Below are 24,514 nucleotides of genomic sequence, written 5' to 3' on the forward strand. Positions count from 1 at the left end.
TCAAAACAGTGGTAAACTGCTATATCTTTCGCAAACAATGGTAGATTGCTAAATCTTTCAGCCAAAAATGGTATTTGGCCATTTTGGCCAGTGCTTGAGGACTTCCTCTAGTGGTGTTTGATTCAGAGACTTTGAATCCAAATTTACATTTGGGGCAGTTTTTGATTCTCTAAAGAGCCTGGTGCGGACACAAGATACAGGCCCCCAATTATACACACGTATGGGAGGAAGAGCAAAAAGAAGACGGCCCAACCTGTGGCCTTATGGATGGAGCCTATTAGTTATTGAGCTTGAGATTAAGCAAGCCCGAACATTTAATAATTAGGGTTTCTTTATGCATTGTGTTGTTAGCTATTTAAACACTTTTTCTAATTATTGTAAGACAACTTTTGAGAATTATAAAAAAACGTTTGTTTTCTTTTACACTGGTGCCAACTCTAGTTTGCTTGGTGCTGACTCCAAGTAGCCCTTAGGTGCTGACTCCTAGGGTTTATCCTATTATTTTTCTGTCTATTATAATATTGTGGTTGTCCTACGTCAGTTTTGGTATCAGAGCCAGGTTTCCCGTCCATTCAACACAACCGTAGACACCCACGTCAAAGCAAAGCCATCAAAAAAAGCAAGCCAATCATGACAGTACCTTTCAAATTTTTGCCCCATGAGATCTTGAACAAGCCCAAGCCAGCCCCAACAATCTGTGTATTCCCCCAAGCCCCACATGAGTTTCTCACCCCTAAACCAACAGAGAAGCTAGCGGCGCCTCCCAAGCCGGTGACCACCATCCGTGCCCGCCTCTGATCACAGAACCCACAGCCCCAAAAAAAAAAAAAAAAAAGAAGAAGAAGAAGAAGCAGAGACCCACGAAAGATCCTGCCGCCAACACCCACTGCCGCGAAGCCCAACAGCCACCAGCCGCTGCGAAACCCAACAGTCACCAACCACCAGCCGCCGCGAGACCCAACGCTTCACCCTTGACCACCGCTGCTGAGGACGTCGACCACCGCCGATGCCAAGATCCGAGACAGCCGCCGCCACTCCTCCACGATTCAAGCCACCGCTGTCTTCCCCACCTTCGCGCCACCACCGTCGTTGATCGCTAGCACCGCATGTCCATGTCGAGCCATTTTTTTTCACCTTCGAGATTTTGTTCTCTTTTAGTTTCTTGGCTTTCTTTAGTCTGTAGTTTAAGTTTTTTTTTTTTTTAAGGCCTGCCGTTGCACTTTTTCTCTTTTGTCTGTAGTTTCTTTTGTTAAACAGTGTATTTTATTATTTTGCACCAAAAAAAAAGCACTGTTGCTGTGACAGCCCATTGCTTGTATTGGGCTTAAGTTGTTTCCACAGGTCCACTCAGCCCAAGTCAACTCACTACTTGAGAAGCAGACCGTGGCTACCTAGAGCAATAAGTGGAGCCACTGGCTAGGGTACAATTCTGACTCTATTTTTTTGGTGGATTCAATTTTGTTTCATTAAAAAAAATATTATCTTTATGTTTTTTTATGTGCACATCCCACCATACTCCATTATCCTATCCATTTTGTGCTCAAATTAGCTGTTTTACTGTTTGTCCTCTTTCAGTACCCACTTTAAAATTCCAAAAAAAAAAAAAAAAAACCAATTTCTTTGAAATATCTGATTCTTATTATTAATTGTGGAGCTTATTGGAATTTGACTTTTATTTGGGCTATCTCTTAATATTGTGAACACTGTCACTATTTGTCTGCAATTCCTTCCTTTGATTCATCGATCTAGTCTCTACATGCACTCTTGCTTGACCTTTAATTTTACATTGAGAATTGATTACTTGAATTTTTGGGAATCTCAACTGCATTCATAAATATTGTGTTGCATGCATCTACGTAGTGGTCGCGTCATGTCAAACCCTGAACATCAATCCACTTCCGAATCTAGGCCCTCTTTAGAGCAAACCATAGGAGACCTAGCCAAGAGTGTCCGTGATTTGCTGGATAGGGTAGAGCGAATTGAAACATCTCAAAGAGAGACCACTAACCATGAAGGAGATAACATGCTTGGGCAAAATAACAATGGTCACTTTAATAGGGCTCCACACTTTGAACATGATCACTATAATCACTATGGTCCTAGGGATTATGATGATAGGATGTCTAAGGAAAGGATAGAAGCACCCACCTTTGATGGCTGCCTAGACCCATGGGTTTTCACTGATTGGTTACATCAAATGGAGAAATTCTTTGACTATTACCATTGGGCTGAGAATAGGAAAGTGAGGTATGCTAAGATGAAGTTAATTGGATTGGCCCGAGCCCAAAAATATACATGAGATTCAAAGCTTTCATGGGCTCGCTTTTTTTTATCGCCGATTCATCAAAGGGTTTAGTACCATTATGTCCCCCATCACTAACTGCTTGAAACATGGGGAGTTTATTTGGACAAAAGCTGCTACTAAGGCCTTCAAGAAGGTGAAACAAAAGATGATTGAGGCACCTGTCATGCGTCTCCCTGATTTCACCAAGCCTTTTGAAGTGGAATGTGATGCCTCAGGTATTGGCATTGGGGGAGTACTTAGTCAAGAGCACCACCCAATTGCCTATTTTAGTGAGAAGTTGAATGATGCTAAGCAAAAGTACTCCACAAATGACAAAGAATTTTATGCCATTGTACGAGCTCTGTGGCATTGGCGTCATTACTTGTTGTCTCGAGAGTTTATTATCTACTCTGATCATGAAGCTTTGCGCTATCTCAATTCCCAAAAGAAGCTAAATTTTAGGCACGGTAGTTGGGTTGAATTCCTGCAACGCTACTTTGTGGTGAAACATAGGGGGGGAGTTGAGAATAAGGCTGCTGATGCACTGAGTCGAAGAGTGTCTTTGCTATCAGTCATGAGTGTTAAGGTCACTGGGTTTGAACGACTTAAGGATGACTATCAGTCATGCCTAGATTTTGGGGAGCTCTACACTAGCCTAAGTAATGCCTCACGTCCCGTCTTGGATGATTATACCCTTCAAGATGGTTACTTGTTCAAAGCCAACAAGTTGTGTATCCCTCGATCGTCAGTGAGAGATTTCCTAGTTTGGGAGATACATGCAGGAGGCCTTGCAGGTCATTTTGGCCGAGATAAGACAACTGAGGAAGTGGAACGTCAATTCTATTGGCCTGGTCTTAAGAGGGGCATTGCCAAGATAGTTGGTCAGTGTCGTACATGTAAACTAGCCAAACATCGCAAGCAAAACACTGGTCTGTACACGCCTTTACCTGTGCCAGATCGCCCGTGGCAGAACGTGAGTATGGACTTTGTGCTAGGTTTGCCCCGCACCTTTAGGAAGCATGATTCTATCCTAGTAGTTGTTGATCGCTTCTCTAAGATGGCTCATTTCCTACCATGTTCTAAGACTTCTGATGCTTCTAAAATTGCAAAGCTTTACTTTGATGAGATTGTCAAGCTTTATGGTCTCCCCAAAACCATAGTGTCTGATAGGGATGTTCGCTTCATGAGTTATTTTTGGAAGACCTTGTGGTATTTAGTAGGCACCAAATTGAAATTTTCCACGGCATTTCATCCTCAAACTGATGGTCAAACTGAGGTGGTTAATCGTAGTCTAGGGAACCTCCTTCGGTGTCTAGTGGGTGAAGCCAATCGGAATTGGGATTCAATTCTTCCTATAGCCTAACTTGCATATAATAGCTCTGTCAATAGGTCTATAGACGTTAGTCCTTTTGAGGTTGTGCATGGATATACACCTAGGAAGCCCTTAGATCTTTTGCCCATGTCCCCACATGTTAGGATTTCTGAATCTGCTGAGGCATTTGCACGACATGTTCATGATTTGCATACTGAGATTCACAAAAAAATTCAGGTAAGTAATTCTCAATATAAAATTCATGCTGATACTCATCGACGTCATGCAGAGTTTCAGGTAGGAGATTATGTCATGATTCGGATCCGACCTGAACGGTTTCCCTCTGGGACCGTTAAGAAATTGCAGGCTCGTAGTGCCGGTCCATTCAAGGTATTGAAACGAATGGGCCCAAATGCATATGTCATTGACCTTCCTCATGATTATGGTATTAGCTCCTCCTTTAATATTGAGGATCTAGTTGCTTATAAAAGCCCTACAGCTATTCCTGATACTCCTTTTGATGAGCCTTTGCTTGATCCTATTGATGCCCCTATGCCTACCCCTTTACCCTTAAATTTGCCCTATGCACATAAAGAATCTATTGATGCTATTTTAGATGAGCAAATTGTTTCTACCAGGGATGGAGGATTTCACCGTTTCCTAGTTCGGTGGCGTGAGCGACCAGATTCTGATTGCACATGGATTACTAGAGATGAGCTACAGCGACTGGATCCTGACTTACTGGAGTACTATCAGAGCTCTTCAGCTTTCCACTCGACGGGGTCGAGTTCCTCTCACCCGGGGGGAGTTGGTGCGAACACAAGATACAGGCCCCCAATTATACACACGTATGGGAGGAAGAGCAAAAAGAAGACAGCCCAACCTGTGGCCTTATGGATGGAGTCTATTAGTTATTGGGCTTGAGATTAAGTAAGCTCGAACATTTAATAATTAGGGTTTCTTTATGCATTGTGTTGTTAGCTATTTAAACACTTTTCCTAATTATTGTAAGACAGCTTTTGAGAATTATAAAAAAACGTTTGTTTTCTTTTTCACTGGTGCCAACTCCAGTTTGCTTGGTGCTGACTCCAAGCAGCCCTTAGGTGCTGACTCCTAGGGTTTATCCTATTATTTTTCTGTCTATTATAATATTGTGGTTGTCCTACGTCAGAGCCTCTAGATCCAAATTTATGTTTGGTGTCACTTAGGAAAAAAGTGGAGTAACAGAAAATCAGGTCTTGCAATATACAGTCCAAAATCAACTAATGCTCAAGTTCCTAGCCCATAGCCCTACTTTAACTGAGGGTGGAGCCATTTGCTTTTGGAATTATGTATATACTTTCAAAACATATTGTGCTCAATATATGATCCTCAATGAGTCCTGAGCAAAAAATATATGAAGGAAAGACATCTTACTTTCACTCCAGGAAAGGCTCCTATCCAAGCAAGATTAAAATTTTCGGCATGTTCCCTAATAGCTTCATTCAAATGCTGATTTCCTAAAAGTGATCGGAATACAGCTGTTAAAAGATAAACCAACTACAACTGGCACAACAAGATAAGATACCTAGATCTTAATATAAAATACAAACTGATGATATAAAGACAGAAGTCCAGACTTAATCAGAACGGTCTTCTGACCATCCTACATAAGGCTTTTATGCTTATGGTTTCAGAATTGCCAATCTTCTTTTAGAATAAGAGCTATGCAGCAGGAGCAGAAAAGTTTCCTGCCTCAAATGTGTTTCAAAAGAATCAAAACCACAGTAAAATGTATGTATTTCTGCTTGCAGAAACATACATATTTGTTAAAACAACAACTTGAAAAACTTAAACATTCCATCTTCCATCGCAGTTGAAATTGCAATTAACCTATTGGGAAGATTCCTTAAGTGTCACTGAGATCACAGCTTATTTTACGAAACAAGTCCACTTTTGAGTATATTTTTCAGAAAGTTCATAGTTTCGTTTCTTCTTAGTTAAAAAAAAAGGTTTGTCATAGACTTTCAACAAAAGATCTCACTTCTATTTTCCAGGTCCTCATTCATGTTACATTGATCAGGTTCCTTATTTCCAACCCAGGTATACAAGAAGTATACAAGACGACTATTATCACTTATTTACCTATTGTCACTAAAAGGACCCTATGGACTGTTTCCAATTCTATAAATTGGGGAACTCTACTAAACCATCACACTTACAAGTGGAGTCCAACTCAAACCTGAAGTCTTATTTATTATAATTTCTCAATTATTTCTTATAATCTTTATTTAAAAATTCAATCTTATAAAAAATTTATAAAAAAAAATTAAAAATTAAAAAAAAAAAAGTATGAATATCATCGGAAAAAAGTCCATATAACTTTCATGGGACAAAATATGTCTACCTGAGATATGATAAAAGTACTTACCGAAACAAATAAGTCCCAGTTTGGTGTCAGTCATGTGAGAAAGTAAACTGCACTTAGTCATTGCATAATTCTTCATTGTCTTGTGCCTTTCTAAATGATCAGGGGTAAGGTTTAACACAGCAGCAACCTGCAAAGATGCCCATATATTAGCAGACGAACAAAAAGGGGGAGGGGGGATATAATTGAATCTTGGACTGTTAAAATTTCAAACCAACTCACTGAAGGGCAGAAGTAGTTGTTGGGAATTTCTATTTGATAACTGCTAACCTCCACAACAGCAACCTGAAAGAGAAATGAACCATTAAAGTTGACCTTGACTTCAAAGGACAATGAAATTCGCAGATAATTAATACTTGTAGAATGACATTTAAACATATCTGAGTGGAAGGAGAAATGATTCTTACAATCAGACTTACCTGAAACCTGGGCTTCATAGAAGGTGATAAGCACAGAAAAGCAGCCTCCGAGAGTGGATTGCCAAGGTTTCCCCCAACAAACGCCTCAATGCCAAAATGATTAAGCATCTGACTTCAAATGATCACAAAAATATAATTAATAAAGAATATAGCAAATTCACATTGCAACAAGATGAATTTAGAAATGGAAAGGAATCAAAGTTACTCAGGAAATAATTATTAGTAATTCTCTTACACCATGTTTGGGAGTTTATAAAAGAATGGAATGGGTAGATCATAAAGGAATGAATATGGAGTATTTTTATAGTATGTTTTAAGAGTTTATAAAACAAGGAATGGAAGAGTAAGAAGTATATAATTTCAGTATATAATTCACCTTTTATTTGTCTTTTTATTTATTTTTTCAAAATGTAGATAATTCAGTATTTGATCTCCATTTCATTAAATAAATCAGAATTCCTCTTATTTTTTGAAAGGAGTGCTTAGGAGGGAATGGAATAGGCATTCCCTTATAACTATTCCATTCCTTTCTAAAGTCTCTCCACTACCCTACACATATAACACCAATCAACAATAGGGAAACCTCTCCTCCTCAAATTATCACCATTGAGAATCCTCCCCCAAGCCACAGTCCAAACAAAGAAAGAAACCCATCTAGGTACCTAGATTCCCTAGATACCTTTCCAAGGAAATATGACCAAAGAGGAACCTCTTAGTGTATTATAAAACAAGCGAATATCAAATACCCCTTTCTTCTTTGGCACCCACCACATAAGATCCCCCCCCATCACTAGCAAGAGAATTAGACACCAGAATATGAAGAAAGTCCACTACTATCTCCAATTCCCAATTGTTAAAGTCACAAAAAAATCTAATATCCCATATCCTCCTCTCCCCCACCCCTTGCCTAATCAAAGAAGAATCGACCGAAGCCTCCTTATTAATAGCAATGTCATATAGAATCGGGTAAGCCTCTTTCAAAGATTGATCACCACAACAACAATCATACCAAAACTTCAACCGATTCCCCATCCAAACCTTAAACCAGGTAAAATGACTAAAAACTTCCCAATCCTTATGAATACTCCTCCATAAACCACAACCATAAGAACCCCTACCCAATTTTGACAGCAATATACCCATATTTTCCTTCTACCAACCGCCTCCAAAGTCATGTCTCCTCATTCCCAAACCACCACAACCATTTCCCCAATAAAGCTTTGTTGAAGGTGGTAATCTTCCTTATCCCTAGCCCACCATTAGACATAGGGGTACAAACCTTGCCCATCTCACTAAGTGAATTTTTTAGAATCATCCTCCATACCACCCCACAAGAAGTTTCGTTGCATCTTCTCAATCCTATTTGCCACACTAGTAGGAATAGTAAAGAGCAAGAGGTAGTAGGTAGGCAAGCTTGAAAGCGTACTTTTAAGCAAAGTCAACCTACCACCTTTAGAAAGATACAACTTCTTCCAACCTGCCAATCTCTGGTCAAAATTTTCCAATATAGGGTTCCAAATAGAAACAAACTTATGATAAGCACCCAATGACATACCAAGGTAGGACAGGATAAATTTCCCATGGGTAAATTTCCCACCTATCAAAACTATTTTGAGACTCGGAAATAAGCTGATGTAAAACCCCTTTTAGCTGGTTTGCCACTAAATTGATGGGTCGAAAGTCTTTGATATTGGAAGCATTTTTTTTAGGCATTAAAGCAATAAAGGTGGAGCTTAATACAATCATGCTTTTTGTGGATCAAGATAAGGCTCATTTGCAACATTGGTTCTATAAAGTTGTGATTTCCAACTATATTGTGTTGGCTTTAATTCCGTGCCAAATTTGATTGTAATTTCTTCAATTATTTTCCCTGTATGTATGTGGGTTTATTTGTAAGAGATGAGTGTGAGAGATCAGTGAAAATTCAAACTTCAAGAGTTGAATCTGTGGATTTTGCGACTAGCTCACGACTAGCTCGTGAGAAGCAACCCACGAAAAGGCCACGCGTGAAGCACATTACTGGAAGACGAAGAGTCGTGCCAAGTTGTCTTTTTCGCGACTGTCTCGCGAGAAGGGCCAACCCATGAAGGACTCGCGAAAGACTCTGTTTGGCAAAAAGTTATGTTTTGTTTTACCTTTTCTTTATCTACACTATATATATCCTCATTACCTACAAATTGTAAGGAATGTTTTTCAGAGAAAAAACCTTAGAAAATACATTTGAGAGTCAGAGATTGTTATACCCACAATCATCTGCACATTTCCTTGTGGTTTTCCTCAACTCTTACCTCTCCATCTCTAGATCTTTGAAAGGTTGTTGGCCCAAACACTTACCACACCCATATTAAGTGTAAAGTGAGATTTTGGTGCTGCTGGGAAGCATTGGAATGAGCCATTCATTGGATGCAATCGGGTTGAATTGCGGGATCCGAAAAGCTAGAGAAGACAAGGCTTCGAGAAGTTAGTTGGTAATAGAAGCTTGGAGGGCTCAAGTACATGGGGTAGACTAGGATTGGAGAGTCTTGTTGTTCGTGTACTCCAACTTTATTCTCTAGTGGATCGATTTCGACTTGGAGGGTCGCGAAGAGGTTTTTCGCCGAGTTCTTCACTTTCCTTTTCTATAATACGTCTCGATGTTATCTTGTGTTTGCGCATCTCTTCCCTACTCTTTAAGCTTTCTTTTTACTATTAATGATAGATGAATATGGCTTAGGGTAGAGTTATCGGTTCATTGCGCTCATTTACTCTTGTTCCACATTTAGTCTAACTAAGAATAAAAGCAATCTAACCGTAATTTTTAATGGAGGGTCTGAACAAACTCTTGTGTTTTAATACAAATACGAGCTTTCAATTGGTATCAGAGCGGGTATACTTATCGGATTTCATTACCCTGGTGCAATCCTAGACCCTGTGTGAGATGGATAGATCTCAATCCCTTAATGCACCTCCCTCCTTTGATGGGAGTTATTATGTTTTTTGGAAAGTACGTATGTGTGCTTTTCTTTGTGCTACTGATGAGACAGTGTGGGATTCTGTTGAGAATGGATATGTAAGACCCACTACTGCCAAATCCGAATGGGATAAGGCTACTCTTGCTTTGGCAAACGCCAATAGCAAAGCTATTAATGTTATTTTCTGTGGTGTTTCTACTAATGAGTTTTACAAGATTTCGCATGTGAAGACCGCCAAAGAGGCGTGGACCATTCTTGAGACAACCTACGAAGGTACCAAGAAGATCAAGGACACCAAGCTTCAAATGCTCACTACTCGATTCGAGGAAGTAAAAATGAGCGACGATGAGTCGTTCAATTCCTTTTATGGGAGACTCAACGAGATAATAATTGCCAAGCTCAATCTTGGAGAAAAGATTGAAGACACCAAAGTGGTGAGGAAGATTTTGAGATCCTTACCCGAAAGCTTCCGGGCTAAGGTCACAGCCATAGAGGAGAGATGGATGAGATAAAGATCCAAGAACTCATTGGATCTCTCCAAACCTATGAGCTTAGATTGCCTTCTCACAAGTCCAGCAGATCACTTGCTCTCCAAACTATAAATGAGAAAATGGGTGATTCCTCTGATGAAGACGATGTGGAGAAGGAGGTCTTGCAAAGAACTTCCAAAAAATTCTCAAGATAATGAACAATGGGAAGTCGTTTGGCAAAGGAAAGTTCTCATCCTCCAAAAATGATAAGAGGGAGTTCAAGAAGAAGGATGGGAAAGACTCATCATCAACTCAAGGAATCGTGTGTTATGAATACAACAGTCATGGACACCTAAGGAAGGAATGTCCAAACTACTTAAGAGGAAAGGGTAAAGTGCTTGCTACTACCCTTAGTGACTTGGAGAGCTCAAACTCTGATGTGGAAGGAGAATGTGACAGTGATGGAAACTATTCAGCCTTCATGGCAATTACCACTATTGATATTAGAGATGAGTTGAGTGACTTGGTTGATAAGCCCAGTGTACATTCCGAAGGTGAAGAAGTTGATGATTCGAAAGATGAAAATGCGTACCTCAATGAAGGTGAGAAGAACCTTCGAGAAGTGTATAATGCATTGCTTGAAGATTGTAGCAAATATACCCAAGTTGCAAAGAATGCAATTAAAAAGATGAAGAAAATTGAAAAAGAACATAAATTCACCCTTGTGCAACTCAAGAACGAAAAATGTGAAGTTGAAAGGTTGAAGGAAGAATTGTTGAATGCCTACTCTAAAATCAAGTTCCTTGAACTTGAGATCATTCATGCAAATGTCAAAGTGGAGCGCATTTTCACCGAGAAACTTGACAGCGTGCTCTCTTCTCAAAAACCTTCAAATGACAAAACCGGTCTAAGCTATACCGGTGAAGGAAACTCAAGCAGCGAACCCAAGAAGGAAGTAAGGTTCGTGTTGGCCAAAAATGTAGAAAAGCCCAAAGTGGAGAAGTCCAAGGTTAAGACCCCTGTTGTTGCAAAGAGAACCGTTGGTGTAAAACCAATGCAAAAGGAAAGTCATTACCCAAAAGTCAATGGAGACCTCAAGTGAAGCATTTTTGTCATCATTGTGGCATGCGAGGGCACACAAGAACAAATTGCTTCAAGCTTCAAGCTCTTAAGAGGATTGACTCTCTACGTGGCCAAGATAACTCAAGAAGAATGTCGAAGGGAAACCAAGCTAAAGGAGAAAATGAGGACAACTCATTGGAGATGTTGAAAAACATTTCATCAGGCCTTGCTAGCTTCACCCCGAGGTTTGAGAGCTATGTCGGTCGTACCCCTCCATCTAAGGATCTTACCCAAAACACTCGTACAGTGTGGGTAAAGAAGGGTACTCATGCATGATCACTCACTATGCCCATACATTAATACTTCCAACGTATTAAGGTTATAGTTTCATGCATCATGTCATATGGGATCTTCCTATGTCATTGCTTCTGTTTTAGCATGTTTCTTTTGTAGGTCTTTGTTTGTTTACCTTGTCTTTGTTGATCTTACTTTATTGCTTTAATTTTTGTTTGTGTTGAAAAATTCAAAAACCCATAAAAAGTGAAAAATCTCAAAAAGTTTGATTGCTTGTGTTGTGTATATCACATGTTGAGTTTGGCTTAGTACCTCTATATATATATATATTTTTTTTTATTAGTAATAAAGATTCATTGATATTAAAAAAAAAAAGTCACCCAAGTACACAGGGAGTGTACAAGGGGGAACAAATCAAAGACGAACTCCATATTAATGGCGTAGTGCATTTATGAGCTTAGCTTGTTATGTATGCACATTTTTTTAAGTGTGAGCAAAATTTAGAAATCTACTTTTGATTGTTGTAAATAAATCTTCAAGCTTGTCATGAATGATTAGTCAATAATCTTATTTGATCTTGATACATGCATAAACTTGTGCCTATATATCTCCTTACATTTTTTTTTAAAATAGCTCTACAAATGTCAATCCCCAAAAAGAGAGTTGAAAATGTCTTGCTTCGAAAACTAGTTTGACTAGGAAAATGTGGAGCAAATATGTGTTAAAATATATAGTGCCAAAGCCAAAGGTATCATCAAAGATATATCAAAAAGTTCATGGCATCGTTTAACAAAAATTTGAGTCGTATTGATCAAAAGCATGAAAATGAAAGCCAAATGAAAAGCTTTCAGTCAAATGTAAACACATTGGTGAGGGGTCATATATGTTTATTTCTACAACTGAGATAGATCACTTGACTTCATACTAGTTGTGTATGACTTGATTGAATTGATCATTGAAGCTTCATACTAAACTATGGACTAATTCATACTTGATCCACACAAAACACACAAGTTTAATGTTCAGTGAATGACTATTTCATTAGTGTGGTTGTACATGTTCAAATGTGATATGTGTATACTTAATTGCTTGATAATCAAACTCAAAAAGATCTTTGAGCATTTTATATGTTTTTAAAAGTGTTTTTGTATAGCATTTTTGTGTTATTATGAGTTTTTTCCAAAAGCCAATTTTGTTTTGTTGAAAAACTCCTTTAGAGGCATTTTCGTGAGTAAATCGCGAGTAAGATCTTACCTGCGAAAATGAGGAAGCAATTTTCAATTTCTTCATAATTTTACATAAAGAGTTTCGTGACTCTCTTATGACTCCTTCGCGAGAAGTAGCTTCCCGTGAAACTTGTCTTATACTTTAGAGGCCATTTCGCGAGTAACTTCGCAAGTACCTTACCTGCAAAATGAGCAGATTTTCAATTTTTAAAGGGCAAACAGTGACAGTTTTTCAAATCATTTTTCTTGCCACCTCCATGCCTCTCTCAACCCAAAACACTTTTTCACTCAAAAATCTCAACCAAATCTCAAGGATTTTCATCCCTAAGACTCATCTAAGGCAGTGTAGTCAAAGGCATTCTGGGCGCTCGCCTAGGCACCCAGGAGAGGCGAGGCGCCAGAAAAGTGCCTCAAAGGCACTAAGGCGAGGCGCTCGCCTCTGGTGCCTAGGCACTCACCCAGATTTATTTTGTTAGGCGAGAGGCGAGCGCCTGACTTCAGTTTGCAATATAATGTCTGTAATGGCAAGTTTTGTAAATTTGAAGAGGTGTATGGTTGATTTTATAACTGTTACCTCAGTGGGGGATGAGCTGTCCCCCACTATATCAAATAACTTAATATAAAAAAAGAATAAAACAAAAGATAAAGCAAAGGACTCAATAAAAAATTTCAGGAATCACTCTCTTCATCATCTTTCAGAGCAAAGCAGTGGAATTGTCTTCTTCTAGGGTTTGGAAGGGAGTGGGCCAGTGGCTGCCGGCAGTCAACCAACATTAGGTAACATTTTCCTATTCTTTTAGTTTTTTTTTTTTTTTTTTACACTTTTTTCCTGAGTTCTCTCTCACTGCGACACTGCTTGGTAATTTTGTCCACACTTTCAGTTGACAAAAAACTCTTTCCTCTCTATTTCTTCTCTACTTTTTTCCCCCTTTTCTCCTCTGTTGGACTCTCTCCTCTCTGTTTTTTCCCCCTTTTCTCTTCTCTGTTGGACTCTGTCTCCAGCAACTTTCTCCTCTGTTTTTTTCCCTTCCCTTCTCTCTTGGACTCTATCTCCAGCAACTCTTCCTTCTCTGTTTTTTTTTTTCCTTTACCCTTCTCTAGTCTGACTGTCTTACAGCAACTCTCCCCTATCTTTTTCTTTATTTTCTTTTCCTGTATTTTTCCCTTTTTTCAAACTCATTACTTCACTCAATTTTTAGAGCTTAAACCATAGTAAATGATACATAGCTAGCTTAATATAGAATCCTATTAAATGTATTGTATTGGGTTTTATTTTTTTATATGTAGAATGGCTTCAAATAATGGGAGGAGAAAAGATCCAGGATGGAAATATAATTATTTAGCTAATGTTAAAGACAAAAATGCAGTGACTTGCCTTTTTTATAATAAAGTCACAAAGGGAGGGATACATAGAGCAAAGCAGCATGAAGTAGGGAATTTTATAAACAGTACAAAGTGTTTAAAATGTCTTGATCATGTTAGAGAAGAGCTTGCGCGGTATATGGCAGAGAAGCAGAGTGACAAGGAGAACTATGACAAGATGCCTGATTTTGATGATATAGATAATATGATTGAAATTGAGGATGTAGATGATGATGAGGTAGAGGAAGTAGAAGTTATCCAAAAAGGAAAAAAATCATGCTCTAGTAAGAGAGGGGTTGGCAGTAACACCCAAGTGAAAACTGTGAAATTAATGCCAAAGTCAAAGAAGTTGAAAGGTCCCATGGATTCTTTTGTAACATTAAAGCCAAAAAAAGTGGTTGCACTTAGGAAACATGGTAAGATGAAGCAAACTACCATCAATGATAAACTTGACAAAGAGAAAAGAGCACAATCTTGTCAGTATATTGGCCGGCTATTTTATCTAGCCAGTATACCATTCAATGTTGCTCGCTTAGATGAATTTAAATGGGCAGTATGGTCCAAATATGAAGCCTCCTAGTTACCAAGAGTTAAGAGTTCCAATTCTAAAAAAGGAGGTGGCTTACACAAATGAGTTATTGAGTGATCACAAGGAATCTTGGAAGAAATATGGCTGTTCTATTATGTCTGATGGGTTGACTAGTAGAACTAGTAGGACCTTGATCAACTTTTTAGTGAATTGCCCATCTGGAACCATGTTTGTGAAGTCCATTGATGCATCATCTTTTGTGAAAACTAGGGAAAAAACTTTTGAATTACTTGATGCATTTGTAGAACAGATTGGGGAGGCTAATGTAGTCCAAGTAGTATCAGATAATGGATCTAATTATGTGTGGCTGGGAAGTTGTTGGAAGCAAAAAGGCCAAATTTGTATTGGACTCCATGTGCTGCACACTGCATTGACCTTATATTGGAGGACATTGGGAAAATTTCAAGAATTGTAAAAACTTTGGAAAGGGCCATTCAATTGACTGAATATATCTACAACCATGGGGGTGTGTTAAATATGATGAGAGAATACACAAAGCAAAGAGAGCTGGTTAGGGCTGGGAAAACTAGGTTTTGCACTTCATATCTTACAATAAAATCCATTTATAAGCACAAGCATAACCTAAGGGCCATGTTTACTTCTAAGGAGTGGGTTCGTAGTAGATGGGCAAAGGAAGCAAATGCTAAATGAGTAGTAGAAACGATTTTGATGCCTTCTTTTTGGAATACTATAGTTTACATTCTTAAAGTTATGGGCCCTCTTGTTCGAGTTCTTCGCCTTGTTGATAATGAGAGAAAACCAGCTATGGGTTACATATATGAGGCAATGGATAGGGCCAAAGAAGCTATTATAAAAGCTTTTAATGAGAATGAAGATATTTTTAAAATCATTGATGAGAGATGGGAGTGTCAATTACATCGGCCTTTGCATGCAGCAGGTCATTTCTTGAATCCAGAGTACTTCTATTTTGATCCCGACATAGCAACAAATCATGAAATTACAGCAGGATTGTATGCTTGTATACAAAGACTAGTTCCTAGTACTGAAATTTAGGACAAGATCATGGCTGAGCTACCCATGTATAAGAAAGCTGAAGGACTCTTTGGCATTCAATTGGCTTTAAGATCAAGAAAGACAAGGGCTCCAGGTAAGAAAGCATTTATATCTAACTTATAATGACTAGAACAGTGGCACTTTTTACAAATAAAAAATCTGACTTCTATGATATATCATATATCATTACTCATACTTATTTTTTTAACATAGCTGAATGGTGGAGTTTGTATGGGAGCTCAACTCCGAATTTGCAACAGTTAGCTCTAAGAATCTTGAGCTTGACTTGTAGTGCATGTGGTTGTGAGCGCAATTGGAGTGTGTTTGAGCAAGTGAGTTTTGAAGTATAATAAGTAGATTTTATCCTTTGATGAGCTGCTTTATTTCATAGAAAATTCCAATGGTTTAATTGTTCACTATAGCCTAATACCTAGTTTTCATAAATGCTTGTAGATTCACACAAAAAAGAAGGAATAGACTTGCACAAAAACGACTAAATGATCTGGTCTTTGTGAAGTATAATCAAAAGATGAAGGCACGATATGATAAGCGTGATGTTATTGATCCCATCTCCTTAGATGATATAGATGAAAGTAATGAATGGTTGTTGGGGGAAATGGGTGCTGAACCATCTATGAATGTTGAAGATGAGTTGGTTTTTGATGATGATGATGATGGTTTGACATGGGGTGTACCGGCAAGAGCTGCTGGTGTTGGAGAACCAAGGAAGAATACTAGATTCCAAACAAAATCAAGGGCAAGCTCAAAGGCCTCAACATCACAACCAAATATTGAAGAGGAAGATGCTGATTTTGATGAGACCCAGGAAGAGAATGTTGATGGTTATAAATCTGGTTCAAGTGGCTTTGAAAGTGATGGAAACTTGAGTGGAGAGTCTGATGATGACCTTCAGATTAAAACTAACAACCACATTCAGCCTATTAAATAGGCTAATAGGCAGAATGTTCAATCTAATAGGCAGAATGTTCAATCTTCAAATGTTTTGTTAGGAGTTTTCTTCTTCCTAATATGAAGTTATGAACAATATTTTGGTTTAATATTCAAATTTAGTTGATATTTGGATGGAGACTAATTTTTAAATGGTGATTTATGGTTAATATTTAGACTTAGTTGATATTTGATAATTATCTAGACTTAGTTGACTGTTGATATTTGGATGGAGACTAATTTTTTAGTTGGGATTCAAACTCACAAAATAGTTTTATAGACCAGGCTGACCAGCTCCTATCCATTAGGAATGGTGGCAGATTTGTTTATATAATATTCTTATACATCAAATAAATTAGATTGGAACCCTATATGTAAAATAAAAATATTTAGAATTTGGCGCCTTGCTTCACTCGGGCTAGCGCCTTTTTGACGCCTCGCCGCCTCGGGCGATACAAGGCCTTGGCGCCTTAAGGGCGCCTTTTGCCTTTGACTACCTTGATTAAAGGTATGTTTTAACATTTTTTATTCTTGAATCCTTAGATTAAGTCTTAAATTCTAGGATTTCTAGGGTTGGGTCAGTTTTTGAAAGGGGTTGGGAAAAACTTATTTCTTGTAAAAAATTTTAATTTTCTTGATTGAGTTGTGTCCCATTGTGTTTGTTTGTGTTTGTGTTGGCCCCAAGTGGCATTTTTAACATGTATTTGGGCAAGTCCACATGTTCATGCATTGTTTCATGTGTAAGTGGTTTGTGTGCACTCTAAGTGTTTTACAAAATGCCCAAATGGCATTTTCTCATTGTTTTGGACTCCGATAAGTACCAATTTTTGGGGATTACTATGTTTTTACATGTTTAATTTGTTTTAAACATTAGTTGTGTGTTTTACACACTTTGCCCCATGAGTGCTTTGTCATGCATTGCTCATGCATCTCACATGCACACTACAAGCACATTTGACGCACACACTCGATCACTTGACATGTTTTGCTTTTCACTCATGCTAGATATATCTTGTTAGACCTTTAACACTTAAAACATGATCTTGTGACTTTGTTTGCTTGTCTTTATGATTCTTTTTGGACTTTTTGTTCGATTAGACTAACTTGTATCTAATCAAGTTTGTTCCCTATTTGTGTTTGTTGTTGTTTGTTTGTGTTGGTGTTTGTTTTTGCAGATGTCTCCTACTAAGAATGCCTCCAAGAAGCCTTCAAAGCATCCCCGCACCTCCTCGGACTCATCTAGAAATGACGACGCCATCATGGCCTTCCTTGATCACTACAAACGGGCTCCAATCGTCTTAGAGAGGTTTGTGGAATTAGAGTCTTTGAAGGACACTTTCATTTCGAAAGTGTTCAAAGACAGAACATGGACCAAGTTGCTAAATCCAATGGGTGATGTATTTGAAGACATCATTCAAGAATTCTTCGCCAATGCCTTTGTGAAAGGTGATCACATTAATTGCTGGTTAAGGGGGAGAGAGTTTTCCGTCTTTAGGGAATCAATTCAAGAGATCTTGGAGATTCAACCGACGACTCTGAACACATCTCCACAATATGATGAGCCTCTCGTGGAAATTCTTGGAGGACAACTCAAGAAAAATGCATTGCACACCATTGAGTTCACCCCGAAAATGCGAGCCTTGGCCTACATCATGATCTTCAACCTCTACCGATGAAGAACTTGACGACCTTGTCAAGACCAAGGACTGTGTTCTTATATGATCTCTTCACTCACAAAGAAATCAACATCTATGGTCACATTTATCACCTCTTCGTCAAGAGCATCACGAAGAGGAATGCAAGGCTAACTCTACCATTTCCAAGCCTTGTCCTGTCTCTTATTTTAAGAGCAAGGGTGAAGATTCCAAGTGGACTTCTGGTGATGCAAAGGGAAGATCCTATTAGCGAGCAGACCATCATCCAAAGCAAAGCACACATCCTGGGTCCAAGCGTCGGTGTTTCTTAAATTCCGAGAGATGACACTGCAGAAGAATGAGGAAACACTGTTGAGGAAATTGAGCATTACACCTTAGTCCCGGAGGATACTGCACAACTGTCTTCCCAAGCACAAGCAAGAGCACCCGATCGCATTGATCATCTAATTGGGAGGGATGAAGAATTGCATTTGATGCTAGATTCACACATACTCCACGACTCAGTTCACCTACATTTAAGGCCAGATCACTGCCCTTTCATCTCAAATTGATGACTTGATGCAGAAATTGAAGCCGGAGTCGGAGTCCGAGCCTGATGCATTCTAGTACCTTTGGCCGTTTCGGTAAAAAAGAGGGAGTGGATTGTATAGCTTGAAGGGGAGTACAGCTTGAGGGGGAGTAGTAACATTAGTAAAACATTGGTTTATTTTGGTGGTTTCTAGTTTACTTTATGTATTTATAGCTTTTGATGTTTACCGTGCTTTTATTTAAAGCTTTCAAGTACTTAAGTTTAAAAGATAGTTTTCTTTAGTACTACTTTGTATTTTGGTTTTTATAGCCGTTTCTTGATGCTTATTGCTTTCTATTGCTTATAGCCATAGTTTCTTTAAAGCATCATGTGTTTGTTGGACATGCAATTGATTTTAGCATTGCTCTTAATTGCACTGTGTGTCCGGATAATCATTTTCTTGATAAATGATCATTGTGGTCATTTCCTAATGACTGTTTATGTTTGATCAAGTTATGCTTAATGTCATATATCTTTTTGGTATTTTGATCGCACTTTACTTGTTCCTTATATGTGCCTTGTGTTCTACTTGTCTTGAGCTTAATGAAGTTTTGTTGATATGTGCAAGTGTTTTAGGTTACAGGTGTATATGGTGCAAGTGCTTCACAGCTTCTAGAGTTAGGTGTGAGTGAGTTTTACCTATGTTCCGAAACTCACGTTTAAATCTAGAGTTTGTTTAGGGGTTTTGTCACGGAATAGCCAAAGAAGGAGATTGTAAAGTTGTGATTTCCAACAATATTGTGTTAGCTTAATTCTGTGCCAAATTTGATTGTAATTTCTTCAATCATTTTCCCTGTATGTATGTGAGTTTATTTGTAAGGGATGAGTGTGAGAGATTGGTGAAGAATCAAGCTTTAAGAGTTGAATCTGGGATTTTTTTTTTAAATAACACTAATTTCAAACAATTTTGTTAGTTAGCACGTTTTCAAAACTATTTAGGAAACTAACATCTCGAGTGCAATAAACTTGATTTCGATGTTCTAAATCAAGTACAATGAACTCGATTTCAACGAACTTGAGCATATTGGACTCAATTTTGTTCAAATTTCAGAAGTTTAGAATTCAACTTTAGTTCTTACCCTTCAACAAACTCCAACAAAACTCAACTCCAGCAAAACCCAGGTCTGATCCGATCCGAGCAAAACCCAAGTGAGCTTCAGTGGGGAACGAGAGATATGGAACAAGACAAAGAGAGAGAGAACCACCGATCTAATCCGATCAACTCCAACAAAACCTTCCTCGCAGTTTCGATCGGATCCCAGCAACTCTAACAAAACCCAAGTCCGATCCGATCTAAGCAAAACCCCAGGTGGGTCTTGGGTTTGCTTGGGTTTGTTGATTTCATTGTTTCTCTTTGGTTGTTCTGTTTGTTTGTTGGAGAAGAAGAGTTTTTGGAAATGGGCTGTTTGATTTTTTGAGAAGATTTTTGGAAATGGGTTTGTGTTTGCTTCTTCGATGTTCTTCATTGTTTAGTACCGAAATCAAGTTTGTAAGGCTCGATTTCAATTTGACAAAAACGAGTTTGTTGGACTCAAGTTTAGCATTCCAAAATCGAGTTTATTACAATCGATAACACGTCTTGGTGTTATCTTGTGTTTGCATCTCTCTTCCCTACTCTTTAAGCTTTCTTTTTACTGTTGATGATGGATGAATATGGCTTAGGGTAGAGTTATCGGTTCATTACGCACATTTACTCTTGTTCCGCACTTAGTCTAAGTTAAAATAAAAGTAATCTAACTGTAATTTTTAATTGGAGGTCTAAACAAGCTCTTGTGTTTTAACACAAATACGAGCTTTTAGATTCTAACAATTAATTTTATCATTCTAGACTAATTTAATGATGTGGTGGAACATAAAACATTTTTCTTCACAATGCCACCAAAGGTGCTTAAAGAATTGGTGCAAGTATCACTTGTGACATTCTTCTCAGCTATCCTTCACCATCTCAGAACTCAATGATGAGTTTTTCCCAATTAGGGGAGAATGATGTGGGAAGCGTAAAGACATTTTATTTTAATTTGGTTTTGCATAATTTTAGAAGTCAATTGTATTTTATTATTGGTTGATTGGATTTCATTTTAGCTCTTATTAGTTAATTAAATTATTAATATTTTATTTGATTTCCTAGGCCAATGGCCTTGTTGCTTAACTGGCACCTCTTGGTGCTTCCAACGAAGATGTCCAGAGCTGAATTCCCCCCCACCCCCCAACTTTTGATTTATTTAAAAGTAAATTTAATTTCCAAGAGTCAAGGATATTTATGTACTTCAATAATAGAGATTTCCTGTATTATAGAAGTCAAAGATAAGTGAATATCAATAATGATCCAAAATAGGGTTAAAAATTTGTAGAGGAGAATAGTGTGCCTAGGAAGAGCACAAGCGATAGTGGGAAATCAACATGGCATTTGATTTTAGAGAATTCTGTGGTGCTTCTCAAATAAAGAATAGGAGCTTTAGAGTGAATTGCATTTTCGAGAGACAAGAAATGGGGTTAGGGTTTAACAGATACAAGAAATTTGGTGGTGGTTAACACATTTTCTATTTCGAGAGCAACATACAACACTTCTCGTTCTTCAAAATATGTTTTTTTTTTTTTTTAATTTTTAAGTGGTCACCAATTCACATAGTTTTGGAATGGTTTCAAATCCAACACTAGATTTTAAGGTTTCAATCAAAACCCTGAACTTTCTAAATTGCTTCAATTCATTTTTCTTTTTAAATGTAATATAATTTTATTGGCGAAAAAATACCTTACACATTCAGGACCCATAAGTGATATAGCCAAAGGAATTACCAAAAAAAGGATCTCTTTAATTAAAGTTAACTTCACAGTAATTCACTATTAACTAAAAGTAAAGAAAAATCAAGTAAACTATACTTAAGAGTTAAGACTCATCTAGGCACTAGCTGTCACATGAATGCCAACTGATATTTTAGTGCAAAGAAATTATAAAACTATGGCTTCTTCATTAAACTATGCTTATTTATGAGGATAGAAAGTTTCATTTGAGCTACAATGCTCTAGGGACAAAAATTTAGCATCTTAATCATTTGTCACTTTATTTCAATTTTTCATCTTGTGCTCCCACAAAGGAAATTATACCCTTATAAGCAGCAAAAACAGATTCTTTTTTGATAAGTATAGAAATAAGATTTGGATAGCATGTACCACCCTAAAATGATCAGCTAGACAACGAATAAGACAGCTGACAAAGTGAATCAGATGGATTAATATGAGGGGACTTGTTCAAAGCAGCAAAAACAGATTCTAATTTCTTCTGCTATAGTTCACAATAAAAAACTATTTAACAAAGAAGTTATAATGTCTAAATACATATACATGCATGCATACATACATACATACATTCAGGCATACATACAAACAAAGAGAGAGGGACTTGTAAAACCTGTCCAGCAAAAGTAACTACAGTTGATTTTCCATTAGTTCCAGTCACTGCTAAAATCTTGATATCTTTTGGAAGAATTTCTGCAGCAAAATCCAACTCAGACATTATCTGCTGTCCCTGCATTTTTTTTTTTAATCAAAACGGGTCACAAAAAAAATATTTAGAAAAACAAATATTCATGACAGAGAATTTAGCATTGTTGGTAAGGACTCCATAATTAAATTAAAATATTTAAACCATCAGTATAATTGCTTATTTTCTTATATGATCTGCATTGTAATGCATAACTTTTTGAATTGGTGGATAACAGCATCATGTAGAACAACTTCAATTAAGGACATGAAATATTTAAGAGGGTTCAAATTTCATAAGTTGAAAGCAGGTGGAAACAAGTATATAAAAAGCATGTCATTATATAATATTTAAAGCAATTTTTTATTTGGACCTGGTGTGGGAGGGAGACAGTGCATTTTCCATTTTCTTGTTCAAATATAGGAATATGGTTTATTTCCTCTATTTTTAACGTCAATCATATAAATTAATTGACTTACTGACTCCAACAATGTGGATAGACCATAATTTTCTGGTGGAACTCCAGGGGAAACAACCACCAAATCGACATCCTTAAGTAGCTGTACATCAGGGTTTCCAAGAATTGTTCTCAAACCACTATACTCTTCAAAAAGAGGATCTTGCTGCAACCAATAAGCAATTGGACCGTTACAATCATTAAAATTGGTAGATAGGAAAAGAGACAGAGGAGACCTATTTTAAGCAATGTTTAAATTTAAGAGAATCATGAAAAAAGTTACGAAAAAGGATATGCAAATTTACCTCTAACCGACCCAAATTCTTATTTTCATCAATTGCTAGAACTGAAGCACCTCTGGCAAGAGCAAGCCTAGCTGCAGCTCTTCCAGATTTTCCCAGACCAATAATCTACAATTTAATGAAACAATTCAATCACCTCCAATGTGCACATATCCAACAACACCAGTTAGCACATTCCAGATAACTTGACATAAATTCAATAGTGACTCAAAAGCCTTTCTGCAACTTATCTTATTTTAGCTTGTGAAAAAGTGTGCATTGTCCAGTTTCTATTTTAGCTTTAGATAATAAAAAAATTAAATAAAAAAAAGAAGAAGGAGAAGAAGAAGAAGACAGTTTCCAATTCCATAAGGTTGCTTTTGCAATAATCTTACCATATAAAATGGTTTCTTTTATTTTTATCAATAATTCATAATTCAATGTCAGAAACAGCAAAACAAATATAATAAATTCATCAACTCAACAAGATGGGTTTTTGACCAATTTCTCTATAAAACCATAAGACATCACAAATTCCAAATTCTTCTCACTCCCTTCATCCAAATTACGAAGGCAATAAAAATAGTAGAATGTGACTGCGCAGCTCAGCAATGAACAAAGTCCCTTCTCACATTGTATATATACACAAAGGGGAAAGACAATGGATGACCTGATGGCATTGATTTAGTAACTATTTTCATAAACTTTTTATGAGGAAAAAAAAAAACTAATAATTTTTCACAGTTTTTTATATTTATCTGTGAAAGTGATATTAAGTTTTCTTAAAATGGTTCATTATCAAATACCCTAAGAGCACACCCGTATATAAAATGTAAGTTCCTCTAATTATTACTACATAGAGAAAACTCAATTGTGGAGCAAGAGATAGCATAATAATCAATTTGTTGGTGAAATAATAAGCTAAAGCAAAATTTTAAAAATGCGGAGCATGAATTAAAGGCTATAGAGAAACTCTTACAGCAACGGATTGGCCTTGAAGGTCCCTTCTGGGAGCGCAAGATTTGATAATCTTTGATAGTCTGTTCTTTGCAGGACGATTACGTCTAAGTCTTAAAGTTTCATATCCATGGCTTAGGCTTAGAGATCGCAGGAGCATAGTGGATTCGTGGCGTCTACACTCTACAGTCTACTCTACATTTACTTACCGTTGGTGTCTAAGTATACTCTAGAAGTGGAAGAATTCCATTGACATGGTGCTGACGTATGACCATTGATTGGTTGCTTTTCTACTGGGTACTGGCCAGTTTTTTTACTTAGGGATGGGAGTCGAGACTAGGGTGTCAAATGAGGAGATTTAAGGCGGGCATAATTGAGTTGGACAAATAAAAATTATTTATTTATTTATTGTCTATTTAATTAATTACATCTCACTCAAACTCAATCCAACCAAATTATTATGAGTAAATCCAACCCACCTAATTACTCAATAATAAAAAATTATCGAAATGCCTCTAAAGCTAAAAATGACCAAAGTAGTACTCTTAAAATCCTTTAAAATTACCAAACCGTCCAATCCAGTGCAGATTTGATAACCTTGATATTTCGATCAATTTTTAGGTTTTGGGGGGTTCTTTAGTCATTTTTAGGGTTAGGGGTATTTTGGTCATTTTCTAGTTTTAGGGGGGACTTTGATCATTTTTTAGGTTTAGGGTGTTTTTTTTACCGTCTTATAGGTTTAGGGGCATTTTGTCATTTTATAGGTTTCAGGGTATT

The 24,514-nt window shown here is 37.4% G+C and overlaps 1 protein-coding gene and 1 non-coding gene across 5 annotated transcripts in view; both read right to left on the minus strand.

Moving 5' to 3' along the window:
* The window catches only part of LOC142609797 (uncharacterized), a 45,641-nt gene extending 21,530 nt beyond the window's left edge, over positions 1-24,111 (minus strand). For 3 of the 4 annotated variants that reach the window (XM_075781518.1, XM_075781519.1, XM_075781517.1), the window contains exons 1-8: positions 23,760-24,111; positions 22,805-22,909; positions 22,522-22,665; positions 21,971-22,087; positions 6,423-6,530; positions 6,226-6,288; positions 6,007-6,133; positions 5,013-5,095 (exon numbers count right to left, since the gene is read on the minus strand). In XM_075781518.1, coding sequence (XP_075637633.1) covers positions 5,013-5,095; positions 6,007-6,133; positions 6,226-6,288; positions 6,423-6,530; positions 21,971-22,087; positions 22,522-22,665; positions 22,805-22,909; positions 23,760-23,897 — 885 coding nt within the window. In that variant the 5' untranslated portion in view covers positions 23,898-24,111. The remainder of the gene's footprint in view (positions 1-5,012; positions 5,096-6,006; positions 6,134-6,225; positions 6,289-6,422; positions 6,531-21,970; positions 22,088-22,521; positions 22,666-22,804; positions 22,910-23,759) is intronic. The other variant, XM_075781520.1, reaches the window with a different exon arrangement.
* Positions 21,725-21,822, minus strand: LOC142611474 (small nucleolar RNA snoR99). The gene has a single exon (XR_012840057.1). It is a non-coding gene; the product is annotated as a small nucleolar RNA snoR99 (small nucleolar RNA).
* Positions 24,112-24,514: the final 403 nt, after the last annotated feature.

This window comes from Castanea sativa, chromosome 9 (genome assembly GCF_040712315.1).
Source record: "Castanea sativa cultivar Marrone di Chiusa Pesio chromosome 9, ASM4071231v1".
In the NCBI taxonomy this organism is placed as follows: Eukaryota; Viridiplantae; Streptophyta; class Magnoliopsida; order Fagales; family Fagaceae; genus Castanea; species Castanea sativa.